This window comes from Prionailurus bengalensis, chromosome A2 (assembly GCF_016509475.1).
Source record: "Prionailurus bengalensis isolate Pbe53 chromosome A2, Fcat_Pben_1.1_paternal_pri, whole genome shotgun sequence".
NCBI classification, from domain to species: Eukaryota; Metazoa; Chordata; class Mammalia; order Carnivora; family Felidae; genus Prionailurus; species Prionailurus bengalensis.
In genome coordinates, this window is record NC_057348.1 from 16,186,227 (window position 1) to 16,200,444 (window position 14,218).

Below are 14,218 nucleotides of genomic sequence, written 5' to 3' on the forward strand. Positions count from 1 at the left end.
AGAGTAGATCTGAATTGTTCCCACTCCTAGTAGAAGAAATGATGGTCGCGTGATGGGAACAGAGGTGTTGGCTAACCTTGCAAAGGCAATCCTTTTGCAATATAAACGTATCAAATCAATACGCTGTACACTCTCAACTTACACAATGGTATATGTCGATTATATCTCAATTAAAGGAAACAAAACAAAAAATAAAATAAAAGGAAGAGCTCCCTGGCCTGAGTGTGAATAAGCAGAATGTTGGGAGTCAAGCCAAAATAAAATAATACTGAAAGTGAAGCCCGTACTAATATCAGGAAGTTAGGGTGAGCCTGAATTTCTAGTGTTTTTCCTGGGGAAATTCAAATTTCAAGTAATTCTGTGACATACGTGAGGTCCTGCTGGCTGCTGTTTTCCTTTAAATAGAGGAAATAATCATTAATCATGTAGTGTGTGTGTGTGTGTGTGTGTGTGTGCGTCCACGGGGCTTTTTTAGGTTTCAGAGTTGACTTGACTACTCGCTGCCTCACCCCGGATGGATCAGTGAGCATCAGACAGTAAGGCACCAAGGTCCTGGGGTCGTAGGGCTGGTGTGGCTCCAAATAGCCCAGGCATGTCTGTTGGTCCCAGAGCTGTGCCCAGGGGGCAAGGCTTCCGGGGATGGGTAACTCCCACTCACTCACAGAAGCCTGGGGGATTGGGGGGGAGTGAGTGGGGCAAGACTTGCTTGGGAAGTGCTCACAGCCAGGGTTCCCAATGACACCAAACCCCTCCACGCAGAGGAACATCATCTTCGAGGCAAATTTAATGCTCGACCACATGTTCGTCTGAGCTCTTTTATCTATGTTTTCCTTTTCTTTTAATAGCGTGCTCAGTTCTTTTTCCATCTCCGCAGGTCCACGCTCTGCAGTGAATGCTCACCTCGGACACGTCTCTGGCATTCGTTGACAGGACGCCGTTTAACCAACTCTGTGAATGCTAAACCACGGTGTAGGTCTGGTCCCCAAATTAGGTCAATCACAGGTACAGGGACTTGATCCGGAGGAAGTTCATACAGACTTTCCAGCTGGTTCACGTTCCTCCTCTCCACCCACCTTTCTTCCAAGCCACCCCCATGCAGCCCCCCGCCCGCTAATTCCTCCCACTCTCCCAAATCTGGAATCTTCCCGGCCTCCTTCCTCTCTGGCCTCAGACCTCTCACCCCACCCCTGCCTCAGTCAGGGGGTAGCACGTTCCCTCGCCGCCTCTGTAGCCCAGACTTGGCATTGCTTCCGTGGAATTTCCTGGCATCTTCTCAGAGCAGGGTCAGCACCTCACGGCTTGCCTAACTCCGGGTTTTCCCCACTGTCAGTTTTCCTCAAATCCCACAGCGGCCCCACACCCACTGGTACTGAGCATCTCGGCAGAAACGCCCTTCCCTGTCCCAAGTGACACCCCTCCGTGGCTTCCTTTGTCCCCCAAGTTCTCTCTCGGGACCCCCTCCTCCCTCAGCCACAGCTCAGTGTCTCTCAACAATGACAAGGAGAATCCAAGCACATGCCACTCACTGTGGTTCTCCCCGAGCGTTCTGGATGCCGGGTGGTTTCTGCTGCTGTGGATGAGCCACTGCAGGGGAGCGCCGGGCCCTGGGGTCCGGACATAGAGCTACCACAGGACCCTTTCTCCTCCGCTGCTGGCTGTTACCTGCTCAGAAGAGCCCTCCTGCCACCCCACCTGGTATCACTGGGGAGCAGTGACAACTCAGTTCCCTTATCTAGGGCAGCCAGCCGGACGCCTGTCTAAAGGCCACAGGGAAATCAAAGGCGGGGTTGGGGGGGGGGGACCGGGAGGAGAAAACAACTTCCTGGTTTGGCTCAAAGGCTTGAGAAACACTCTAGGGGTCTGGAGGAGCTTTCGAGCTGCTTTATTTGGGTTACTCCCCGAGACCGGGCACTTGTGGTGTAGACGTAGACCTACCAAGGGCTAAAAGTGGCTTCTCTTGCCCCTCAAGGTCAGGACCGTCTGCTCAGACGAAAGCCGGTCTCCCAGCTGCCCCCAGGCCATTCCCACAGCAGCTCGGATGGTGGGTCAAGAGGCTGTGCCCTGCCCCCCTGGAACTCGGTCAAGTGGTAAGTCATCCAGTGACGTTCCTGTTGGTGCTTGGGGATGGTTTCACTTTTGCAAACCTTTGTTTCTCTCCTTGGAGAGAAGGACTCAGTCATCAGCCCAGCCGGTCACAGGAAGCTCCTTCACAGGGTGAGCAGGCTTTTTGCACACGTAGAAATTAGGACCGGGACCGACTTCGAGGAAACTAGACCACAGTTCTCGGCTCTCTTTAGAGCTCTGTTTTCTCAGATGGTGTCTTCAGACAGGCAAGTCTTGTTTCCACCAGGAGAGCTGAAGTTCTCTGAAGACGTGGAAGGCTTCCTTTTATTCCCCCCGGGGTGTCAGCACCGGTTTCAGTCTCCTGAGATGTACACCTACTGTGGGTACAAGGAAGCACCAGGAGAGGGTAAGTATGGCTTCGTGGATGCTAATCCAGTTTTTTTTTTTCCCCCTGCAGGACCACCCAGCTGTATGAAGGGAAGATAATCCTTCACTTCTCCACAGGGCAGGCTGACGATGGCTAATTACACGTTGGCCCCGGAGGATAACTATGACGTCCTCATAGAGGGGGACCTGAATGACGACGAAATAGAAACGTGCCACCCATACGACGCCAAGGTTCTCTTGAGCCGGGTGGTCCCCAAGCTCTTCATCCCTGTGCTCCTGGCTGGACTGCTGGGCAATATCTTGACTGTGCTCATCCTGGCGAAGCACAAAGGACTCAGGCGCACGGAAAATGTCTATTTCCTAAACCTGGCAGTTTCGAATTTATGTTTCTTGTTCTCCCTGCCTCTCTGGGCCTACACCGCGTCCCATGGGGGGGTTCTGGGCAGCCCCGTGTGTAAGACTCTCGTCGTATTTTCCTCCGTAGGCCTGTACAGTGAGGCTTTTTTCAACGTCCTTCTGACCGTGCAAAGGTACCTGGTGTCTTGCAACATGAGAAGGTTTCCCCCGACCAGGACGGTGCGCTGGAACATCGCCTCGACTGTTCTGGCGTGGGGCCTGGCCACGCTGGTCATTTTGCCTGAATCCGTGTTTTACAAACCTCAGATGGAGAGCCAGAAATACGAGTGCTTTGTTAGCAGCCCTCCCTTCCTGCCAGCTGAGGAGACTTTCTGGAAGCATTTTCTGACCCTGAAGATGAACATCCTGGGCCTTCTTTTCCCACTGTGCGTTCTCACGTCTTGCTACACGCGTTTGCGAAAAAACGCTGAGCTCTAGGGGGAGGAGGTATGACCCTCACAAGCTCGTGTTTGCCATAGTGGTTGTTTTCCTTCTGATGTGGGGCCCCTACAATATCGCACTTTTCCTGTCCGCGTTCAGAGAGCGTTTCTCCCTGCACGACTGTCAGAGCAACTACCACCTGGACAGAAGCGTTCAGATCGTGAGGATCGTCGCCGCCACCCACTGCTGCGTCAACCCCGTGCTCCACGCGGTCCTCGACACCACGTTCCGAAGACACCTCTGCCGCCTGTGCTGTCTGCGGGGTGACAGTCCGCTTCGGGGGGCTGAGGGCTCCGCACAAGACGCGTCAGTGGAAGAACATGACGATTTCACCAGAGTGTAAACAGGCTTCCGTCAACGGCGGGATAAATAAACATCGGGTTTTGTATTGCTGCGTCGTGTGTGTATTTATTTTTACACATCTGTGTCCAAAATAGGATACGAGAAGAGAGGCGCCTGGGTGGCTCTAGTCGGTTAAGCGTCGGATTCTTGAGCTCAGGGCATGAGCTCATGGTTCGTGGGTTCGAGCCCCTCATCGGGCTCTGCCCTGCCAGTGCCAGACCTGCCTGGGATCCTCTCTCTCTCCTTCTCTCTCTGCCCCTCCCGTGTGCTCTCTCTCTCTCGCTCTCTCTCAAAATAAATAAAAAATAAACTTAAAAATATTTTTAAAAATAGGATATGAGAAGACAAGTGGGGAGCACTGAATTTGTCTTAGGTGTCGTGCGAGGCAGGTCCTTGGCAAACGTGAGCTCCTCCGTGGCTCAGTGCTTGTCCGTGGGTGTAGACGGCATTTGTCTCATTTCGCCAAGGAGGAAACTAAGGCTCAGAAATTGGTCTCGGCTCACACAGCTAGAAAGTGGCAAGGCTGGGACCCAAATATGACTGCCATTCATTGCAGAATCTATGCTTTGTCCAGCACCCCAAACTTCCAAACACCGGGCAAGAAAACACGTGAAATAAATATGTGCTCTTACAACCAGACCACATTCCAAATTAGAAGCAACCTGTTCATATAAAAGCAATTGTTCAGGCGCATTTTCTCGCGGGTAATTAAAAGAACTGGCCGGCTGAAGCTATGGGTAAAGAGGTAAAAGCGACCTGGTCTGTGGAATTCACTAGGTTTTCTTGCTACATGAATAGCCTGCACAAAGTAACTACAGGCAAGAATATTTTCAAGGAAGTTGAGAGAACACTAATTCAGTACAATCTGAAGTGCGATCTGCCAATACGTGTTATAAGCGATGGGAGTTCAAGTCTGTGTTGAGCAGGAAAAGGCTCAGTTGGCCAAATTTACAAAATCTGTAAAAATGGTAAAGTCAATGGTCATCCGCTACCGGTACTCTGTGGGAAATAATTGGAATTTACGATGTGAATTAAACCAGCAGTCTCAACAGTGAGGTTCATTGGCTGCCATGGGCTTACCTATCCTTAATTCTGTTGGGGTTTTTTTTCTGAAATAAAAATTTTATATCGTGACTCACCCTACCTCACAGCAGTTTTGTGGCTTAGCAGTGGCAGATTGCGTTCAGGGCCACGACGGGAATTTTTCTGAACAAGAAGGATGGTCCGTATCTACTTTATAGAACACGGAATGGCTTTGAAAACTAAATTTCTCTGCCGAATTCACTATGTTTCTTAATAAACTCAACCTGACGTTACGAGGCAGAATAGCACTTACATATGAAGCATACACTGTAGCAAAGTCACTTGACAACTAATGTTTGAATCACAAGAAACGTCAAGACACTTTATATACTTCCCATGTGCTATCAAAGTTAAGTCAAAGATAGAGGAGGACCTGGAAAGTGTTATGCTAAGTGAAATAAGTCAGACTCAAGACAAATGTTATAGGACCTCACTCATAGGTAGAATCTAAAAATCAAAACAGGGGCACCTGGGTGGCTCAGTTGGTTGAGTGCCCAACTCTTGCTTTCGGCTCAGGTCATGATCTCGAGGTTTGCGAGTTCGAGCCCTGCATCGGGCTCACTGCCGTCAGCTCAGAGCCTGCAGCCTGCTTTGGATCCTCTGTCCCCCTCTCTCTCCCGTGCTTGTGCTCTCCCTCTCTCAAAAATAAATATTTTTTGGGGGCGCCTGGGTGGCGCAGTCGGTTAAGCGTCCGACTTCAGCCAGGTCACGATCTTGCAGTCCGGGAGTTCGAGCCCCGCGTCGGGCTCTGGGCTGATGGCTCGGAGCCTGGAGCCTGTTTCCGGTTCTGTGTCTCCCTCTCTCTCTGACCCTCCCCCGTTCATGCTCTGTCTCTCTCTGTCCCAAAAATAAATAAAAAACGTTGGAAAAAAAATTAAAAAAAATAAAAATAAAAATAAATAAATAAATAAATAAATATTTTTTAAAAATGTCTTAAAGGTTTTCACCTTTCCCTATGATCCTTGTCGTTGTCTGTTCTCTACTCGGGTTTGTCTGTCTACTCCCTATTCCCTCGCTCTGCCCTAGAAACACATGCACACGCAAACGCACGCCCACACACAGGTACAAGTGCACACACAGACACACGCGCACACGCATACACGAGCACACGCACACACATGGCACCGATCATGTGAACGACCAGCCAGATGCCCCTGAGAAAGCCAGCTGCCGGGCCTGTCCTTTGGCTCCAGACCAGCAGGCCCCGAACCCAAAACTCCAGGCGCTGAACCTGGAAAACACGCAAGAACAGGCCCAGCTGTGCTCATATTCGATCAGACACAGGATTTCAGTATAAAATTCTAGAGAAGATGAAAGGACGCCTTCTAAAGAATGAAAACCGACAGCCTTTCTCATTTCCTTTATTGCCGGGATGACCGCTGAGGGCCGCGAAAGCAGGTGACTGGCTGGGAAGGGGGACAGCCCAGCGCCCCAGGCGGGGCTGAGAGCCGGGCGGGCCTGGGGTGCCACAGGAGGGGAGGCCACGGAGTCTGCGGGTGGGTTTACCTCCTCAGGAAGGCGCAGGCTTCCAGAAGCGCTGTGGGACACACCAAAGCAGAAGAGTCAGTAACTGATTTCTTTTAATCAATAGATCAATCAAGGAGGGCACAAAGAAACAGACCCTCCCCTGCCTTCGGCGGTGCCGGCTCACTTGTCTCCCTGTGCCTTCCTCCTCAGGCCAGCCCAGCCGCTCGGGCCCTGGCTAACCCGGGTGATGTCCCGCCCTGGCCCGACGGACACAGCCCCCACCCCATTTGTCTCTAACGGAACCAAGTGTCACCCTCGAGTTCACGTGACACGATGGTCCTCTCACTTCTGAAATGTGGGCAACCCACGCCCTCGTCTTTATGCAAATCTGTCTCCACTCGTGTTCACCCAGCCCTTCACAAATACTCGCGGGGGCCTGCTTTGCGTGAGTCACTGCGCTAAGTGCTGGGGGCTCGGCAGGGACACACAGGCCCTGCCCTCAAGGGGCAGGCAGTCTGTGCAATCCTGAGCTGGCTGCTCCCAAGAAGAGCCCTACAACCTCTTTCTCAAAATGTCATCAGTGCCAGGACCACCCGACCACGATCCCGAGACGCCGGGTGGTTAAGGACAGTGACGCTATTGACGTTTGGGCCCAGGCAATTCTTCATCGAGAAGGCCGTCCCGTGCTTTGTTTGGTAGTATCCCTGGCTTCTGCCCCCCAGACACCAGCAGCACCCCCCTAAGTTGTAAGAATCAAAAACACCGCCAAGCGTTGCCAGATGTCCCCTCGGTGTGGGGCAGGGGAACTGTGCCTGGTTGGGAACAGCTGATACAGAGATTCTTGGCCCCGCCCCACCCCTGGACCACCCCACCCGATGCCTCCAGCTGTCTGGACGAGGTGCCAGAAATAAGACTTTGGGTGATTTCCCGCCCGGCCTCCCCCGGCACAGGGGAGGCAGTGCCCGTTGAAATTTTAGAATCACCGCCTGGAGCCTTACAACGCTCTGCGATGTCTTAGAAATGTTTTTGGAGGGCCAAGTTATTTGTCAATATGTTTTCCTGGCTAAGATACTTTCTGAGAATTTGTAGTCTCGACAGTTGGCATATATGGTAATTGTCTAGAGACCGGGGTTTGTCCTTTCTGAATACATACACGTATACACATACATATATATGTGTGCAGGTGTGTATACTTACATATAGATATACACACGCTTCATTCTACTGAATACAATGAATTCTCAGTGTCTAAAACCTCCCTGACAGGCACTTACAATCAGGATTATAAAAACTTAGCATATTATCTACTGCTTTACTTTTCCTGAGTGTTTCCACCCCATCGGTGAGGCTGTAACTTCCCGAGGTCGGGGGATATCGCATTGCCTTCACATTTTTTTTTCCCATCTTCCCTCCTGGAATGCCGTTTGGCCCTCCAACCTTGCCCTTCACGCGCGATGGTTTCTCCGGGACGTCCTACTTACGGGAGGTTGAGCACTGTCTCAGATTACCAACGGCCGTGACATATGCCGACCCCAAATATTCTTCATACGTCGTTTTGCCTTGGAGTTTGGCCAGGCACTCGGTGTTGTCATTGAACAGGAGGTTTTTGGTTTTGGACCGGAACAGGCAAAACTCACTCGGGCATTTGTCTCCGTTTGTTCCAAAATGAGTCTGTACCAAAAGGGCACACAAGTAAGCGAGTCGCCGAGGGAAACAGGAGAACGTGTGGACCAGGAGAGGCCAAGGACATTCCTTCCAGCCAGGCTCAGCCCTGAGTTCTGGAGCTGAGTTCTGGAGTCCTTCCACTGCCTCAGCTGAGCCTCCTGCCACCCCCGTGTCATCCCGCAGCCCGTGCCCCGGGTGGCCGACCCACCGGGCAGGGCCTGGGCCCCCCCCCCCACTACCTCTGACCCACCTCCCACCATCGTCCCCTCCTTGTTAATCTGTGGTCTCTTCCCTTAGAACCTCTGGGTGGCCAGGTGACAGCTGAGGATTTCCGAGATCACCTACGGCATTCCCACAGGTCAGCTTTCCTGGAGAAACTGTCTGCATCGGAAATCTTCTCTGCCACTGAGCAGGTCATTGCCTTGGGCGGGCCGCTCAGCCTCCCGTGGCCATAGATCCTCCTCTATGCCCAGGAGTCAGAGCAAAACACCTTGATGATTAAAGACCTCTTATCAGCCCCAGTGAGTGTGCCAACAGTGAGATTACCGCGCCTTTTATTACGAGGCCGGGGTACTGTCTTTAAAGCACACTTAAGACGCATGGGGTTTTAATACAAAACTAGAAGCTCTAAAAGAGAATCCCAGGGGCGCCTGGGTGGCTCGGTCGGTTAAGCATCCAACTTCGGCCCAGATCGTGATCTCACGGTTCGTGGGATTGAGCCCCGCGTCGGGCTCTGTGCTGACAGCTCGGAGCCCGGAGCCTGCTTCGGGTTCTGGGTCTCCCTCTCTCTCTGCCCCTCCCTGCTCATGCTCTGTCTCTGTCTCTCTCTCTCTCCAAAATAAATAAGCATTACAAAATATTTTTAAAAAATAAAAGAGAATCCCAGACTTTAAGGAAATTGCACAGTTTGCTTCAAACCACTTTCCACAGACAGCCTTCAATCTATGGGAGTTCTGGGTCTGTTGTTGTCCTTCGAGATTACAAAGGCGGATGCCTCTGCTGTTCTCACGGAGACTCCGGGCAGCTCCTCAGCATGAAGCCAACACATGAAGCCACCGGCGCCAGGCAGAGGGACAAGACACAAGGGCCGTGGGTAGGCGGCTTTACCTACAACCGCCCCGCCCCCCAAGAGCCCGGCCAGTTAAGAAAGGGCCGGAGGCCCTGGGGATCCGCACCTGCTGTTGGAGCAGCACCTGCTCCAGGTGTTGAGCCTTATCTTCCCGAGACACCACGCCGTGGTTCGGAGCCCTGGCCAGGTGGCACCTCTCCGCCTCCTTCACAGACTTCCGGGTGCCGTCCAGGCACAGCAGCTCAAAGTCCTCCAGCTTCAAATCCTTAGCCCATGCCTCAGAGCTCCTTCCTGGGGAGAGAAAAAGAGGCGGCATCAGCCACGGCTGTCCAGCTTAGTCAAAGGTCCGCCCTGGGTGGGCTGGACGAGTCCACCGGCCTCTTGAAACGCGCACAGGCGGGTCTCAGTGACGCGAGAGAGAGGGAAGGAAGCTTTGTCGGCACCGACGATACGAACTTCCAACATATCAAACGTTAGGGCTGCTTCCATTCAAGGGAATTAGGAGTCAACAACCAAAGAGAGGGAATCATTGACACGTTCTACAACGTGGATGGGCCTTGAAAACACGATGCCAAGTGAAAGAAGCCAGTCTCAGAAGGCCACATGGTTCCATTTGTGTGAAATGTCCAGAGCAGGCCAATCTACAGAGGCAGAAAGCAAACTGAAGGTTGCCAGTTCTGGAGGAGAGGGGAAGGGCACAGGGTCACTTTATGGGCTTGTGTGAGTATTCTAGAATCGGACTGTGTGGGTGGGTCACACAGCTCCATGAATGTGCTGGAGGCCACCGAATCGCACACTTTGAACGGACGGATTTCGTGGCATGAATTATCTCTCAATAGAGCTGTTGATTTTTTAAAAAGAAAACCTTCCATCTATGCCACATTTTCTAGTGAGCTCCAGAAAAAGAACCATCTGGTTTATGTCCGAGAAGAAATTGCTTTCTCCTTCCTTTCGTGTTCGAATGGTCTTACTGTCACTAGGAAAAGGAGAGGAACCTCTATACATTTCTCAAATATGTTCAGTCAATTCCAATAAAACGCAGTTGTGAAATCCCAAAGAAATTGACAGACAATTAAATCTGACATCCATCTAGGGGATCAAGAGTCCCCTGATTGGGATGAGCACTGAGAAGTATACAGAAGTGTTGAATCCCTATACTGTGTATCTGAAACTGTTATCACACTGGATGTTAATTATCCTTCAGTATAAAAAAAAAAAAGCTGACATCAATCTGATCCTTGGACATCACTTAGAGTGACGGTTCACAAATTCAAAATGTAATCGTATGCATGTCTGAGTGTGTGCAAATACAGGTTCATTGCTCAGACCCCTGCGTCTCTCTTTCCGCTCGCTCTCCTCAAAAAAAGGGGCGCCTGGGTGACTCAGTCAGTTGAGCATGGGACTCTTGAATTTGGCTCGGGTCATGATCCCAGGGTCGTGGGATCGAGCCCTGCGTCAGTCTCTGTGCTGAGTATGTAGCCTGCTTATGAGGCCCTCTCTCTTTCTCTCTCTGCCCCTCTCCCCAGCTTGCATGCTCTCTCTCTCTCTAATTTAAAAAAATTTTTTTAAAAACACTTCATCCATTCTCTTGGCTTTGTCTATTTGATACTGAGATCATTCCAAATTTATATGGCTGTCCTCAGTCCATCTCCATGGAGAGGGGCAGGAGGAGGGAAGAGGGGCTGTGAGTGCCGATGTTTGAAAGACAGAGGCAGGAAGTCCAGGTGGCTCTTCCTCAGGGGATGAAGTGGCAAGTTATCCGCTGGGGGCCGTGGGGGCCGAGTGGGGCTGCAGTTCGGAAGGCAGCCGGATGTACGGGCGCGGAAGTTGGCAATTATCACCATTCATCTTCCATCATCTGTATCTGCCTGTGACTTTGTCTCCAGTGACTCCCAAGGAGTTTCCAGACTGAGGGCTCCCATGAGGTCCCAATGAAGGCCCTTACTTCCATTTTTTATAAAGGGAAGTTTGGGGCACCTGGCGGTTCAGTCGGTGAAGCGTCCGATGTCGGCTCAGGTCAAGATCTCGCAGCTCGAGAGTTCGAGCCCCGTGTTGGGCTCTGCGCTGACAGCTCGGAGCCCGGAGTCTGCTTCGGATTCTGTGTCTCCCTCTCTGCCCCTCCCCCACTCACACTCTGTCTCCGTCTCTCAAAAATAAATACACATTTAAAAAAAGGAAATTGTGCGGGGCGCCTGGGTGGCGCAGTCGGTTAAGCGTCCGACTTCAGCCAGGTCACGATCTCGCGGTCCGGGAGTTCGAGCCCCGCGTCAGGCTCTGGGCTGATGGCTCGGAGCCTGGAGCCTGTTTCCGATTCTGTGTCTCCCTCTCTCTCTGCCCCTCCCCCGTTCGTGCTCTGTCTCTCTCTGTCCCAAAAATAAATAAACGTTAAAAAAAAAAAATTTTTTTTAAAATAATAAAAAAAAAAATAAAAAAAGGAAATTGTATTCATTGTATTTGCGCATATCAATTTTTCTTTCTTTCTTTTTTTTTTTTTTTTTTTTTGGTAGCATCCACATTCAGTTGTCCATGTGGGAACAGGCAGACGGTGTGCTTCGTGGGTGACTAGACAACGCCAGGGAGACATTTGTTACTGAGCACGGCTGGTGCGTGTTTGTGTGCGTGTGTGTGTGTGCGAGAGAGAGTGAGACAGAGGGAACTTGGTTTCAAAGGCAACGTGACACTCACAGATGCACCATGTTGCATATGAGGTAAAGAATTTTGGAATGAACTTGATCCAAAGCCTGGAAAAGGTTCTAATAGCTTCCCGACTGCACATCTGAATACTGGGATGTATTCACCCACCATTCGTGTTCTGCAGGACAGTGGAGTCTTTCACAAAGGCGACGTCTCCAGCCTTCTCAGCCAGGCACCTAAAATAAACACATTGCCCGAGAAGAAAAACTATTAGGGTTGTCATAAATATTTGTCATATGCGTGGCACAGACGAAAACAAATATTCCTGGAACTTAGGATTTTAAATGGTAGCTTGAACACGCATGTGAACCTTCCCTGCTTCTAAGATCCCAATAAAATACCGTTAGTGAGATTTTTTTTTTTTACAGTAGTGAGATTTTTTTTTTTGTAAGCCATAAACCATGAGCAAGAGGAGGGCAGCAGGGAGAGAAGATAATATGACCATGTTTGGAAGGTGGAGAGCAAATCAATGAGCAGTGATTTCCTCAGCAGAGCACAGAACAGCGGTACCATAAGCCGGAAGTGTAGGAAGCCCAGAAGAAAACGGATGTGCACTGCAGAGCTCCAGAAAGACTCATTGGTTAGTAGGACCAGGCACCCCTGAGAGTGGCTGACACAGGAGGAGTGGGCAGGTACCCTCCTATCCCATGCACCCGGGAGAGCACTCCCCCTCCCCCCACCCAGCAGAAGACTGAAGGTTTGTTCACAGGAACTTGAACCTGAACAACACTACGGACAGACAGCCAAGCACCGCAGAGGGCAGAGGCCCAACACTAAAATCAGAAAGGGGATTGAAAGGGGCGCCTGGGTGGCTCGTCGGTTAAGCATCCGACTTCAGCTCAGGTCATGATCTCACAGTTCGTGGGTCCGAGCCCCTGTCGGGCTCTGTGCTGACAGCTCGGAGCCTGGAGCCTGCTTCGAATTCTGTGTCTCCTTCTCTCTCTGCCCCTCCCCTGCTCACGCTCTGTCTCTCGCTCTCAAAAAATAAATAAAACATTTTAAAAAAGAAGAAAAGAAAGGGGATTGAAAATCTCTATTCTGGAAGATTAAATCACAACCCCTTTCCCCTACTCAGCCTCCCGAGGAGCATACGGGGTGATTCGTTCTCTGGAGAAGCTGATAAACCCAAGGAAAACGGCTATCGATTCTGATATTTGATGCCCCACAGTGAAACGACACAAACCAACTGCACCACAGGTGAGGCCCCTACTTGCCAAGATGTGGTAACTGATGCAGAACTGTGACAGCACCATTATTTCCTTCTTAAATAGGGACAAAGGGCCAGAAACCGCTGGATAGTTGAAGAAATACCAGAAAAAATAAATAGAGACCAAAGCAATACTCAGAAAATACAGAGACAATATGGGAGAGAGAATAACACTTTTTTTAAAAAAAACGACAATGAATGTCTTTAAAGGGATAAGAGAAGGGGCAGCATTCATGAAACAAGAATGCAAAGTCTGAAAAAGGAGCAGTCAGAACAAAGAGTTCTTAGAAAGTAAAAAAAGAAAAAATCATCATCATAACAATTCTTAAAAATGATAGAACAATTAGAAGGTTAAGCTGAGCAAATATCCCAGAAACTGGAAGATAAAGAAAAGCAATTATGAAAAAATAAATAAGAAGAAAATGAGATGCTAACCCAGGAGTCTGTAATTTACGAATCACAGTTTAAAGAGAAACCAGGGGCGCCTGGGTGGCTCAGTCGGTTAAGCGGCCGACTCTTGGCGTTGGCCTAGAGGGTGGCAGCTACAGGACAGAGAAGTCTTCCCCCTAAAATTGAATTATAGACGGGACTTAAGGGGCCACGTACTCTCCCCATTTGATTCTGAGGATGAGGACCCTGAGGCCCACTGAGGCCGACCTTGGCCCCAGGCCACAGGGAGGGCCCGGCTGAGCTGAGGTCAGACAGCACCCTGTCAGCCTCCACTGTCTGCAGTGGCTTGTGTGGGGGAGGAACAGTCCATCAGTGGACCTCCAGGCTGCTCCCTGCCTCTGCCGTGACAGGCCATATCTGACCCCTTAGAAATGCACTGCCAGGATGAAAGAGGATGACGGACGAAGGACAAGTCCCTGTCCTGGGGGAGGCTCGGCCGCGGCACTCACCTGAAAGCCCCAGTGTAGCCAAAGTATCTCTCGCTGCTGTTGGGCACACACTTGTTCTCACCCCTTTCGTCGCCAATGCACAGCGCACAGAGATTGGAGTTCGGGTCGGACCCGGGGGCACAGCTCTTGCTAAAGAATTCTCCTGCGGGGAAGGAACACCGGGAGTCAGCTCTTCCTGCCCGAGTCAACGTAAGAGGCCTTTGCCCAGCAGGCGTTGCTACTGGGTCTGGGTTCACTACACGGCCCAGGACAGACAGAACACGCTCACCGTCGCGAACGGCAACACGGACCCACCCACCCACCGAAGGCCCGCCAGAAATCGGAGAAGCTTCTCCCTGTAGGCACCGACGGGAATCCTGATTGCGGCCGGAGAAAAGAGTCTGTCACTGGACAGAGGGTCCCATGATGACAGCCTCGAGCTGGGGACTCAGCTGATGAACTTGGTGGCACCCTGCAGGACCTGATTTTCCTTTGCCTCCGAACTAGAAAGCCAGCTTTTGACCC

The 14,218-nt window shown here is 51.1% G+C and overlaps 2 protein-coding genes across 2 annotated transcripts in view; one reads left to right on the forward strand and one right to left on the reverse strand.

Moving 5' to 3' along the window:
* Positions 1-1,826: 1,826 nt before the first annotated feature.
* Positions 1,827-3,677, forward strand: CCRL2 (C-C motif chemokine receptor like 2). The gene is given in 3 exon segments (XM_043587232.1): positions 1,827-2,087; positions 2,522-3,267; positions 3,269-3,677. Coding segments are annotated over 2 exon segments (1,050 nt in total). The 5' UTR covers positions 1,827-2,087; positions 2,522-2,580; the 3' UTR covers positions 3,632-3,677.
* Positions 3,678-6,058: 2,381 nt separating this feature from the next.
* LTF (lactotransferrin) overlaps positions 6,059-14,218 on the reverse strand; it is a 28,665-nt gene continuing 20,505 nt past the window's right edge. Inside the window, exons 13-17 of the mRNA XM_043587233.1 lie at positions 13,715-13,856; positions 11,717-11,784; positions 9,021-9,205; positions 7,662-7,851; positions 6,059-6,250 (exon numbers count right to left, since the gene is read on the reverse strand). Of these exons, the coding sequence (XP_043443168.1) occupies positions 6,216-6,250; positions 7,662-7,851; positions 9,021-9,205; positions 11,717-11,784; positions 13,715-13,856 (620 nt within the window). The 3' untranslated portion in view covers positions 6,059-6,215. The remainder of the gene's footprint in view (positions 6,251-7,661; positions 7,852-9,020; positions 9,206-11,716; positions 11,785-13,714; positions 13,857-14,218) is intronic.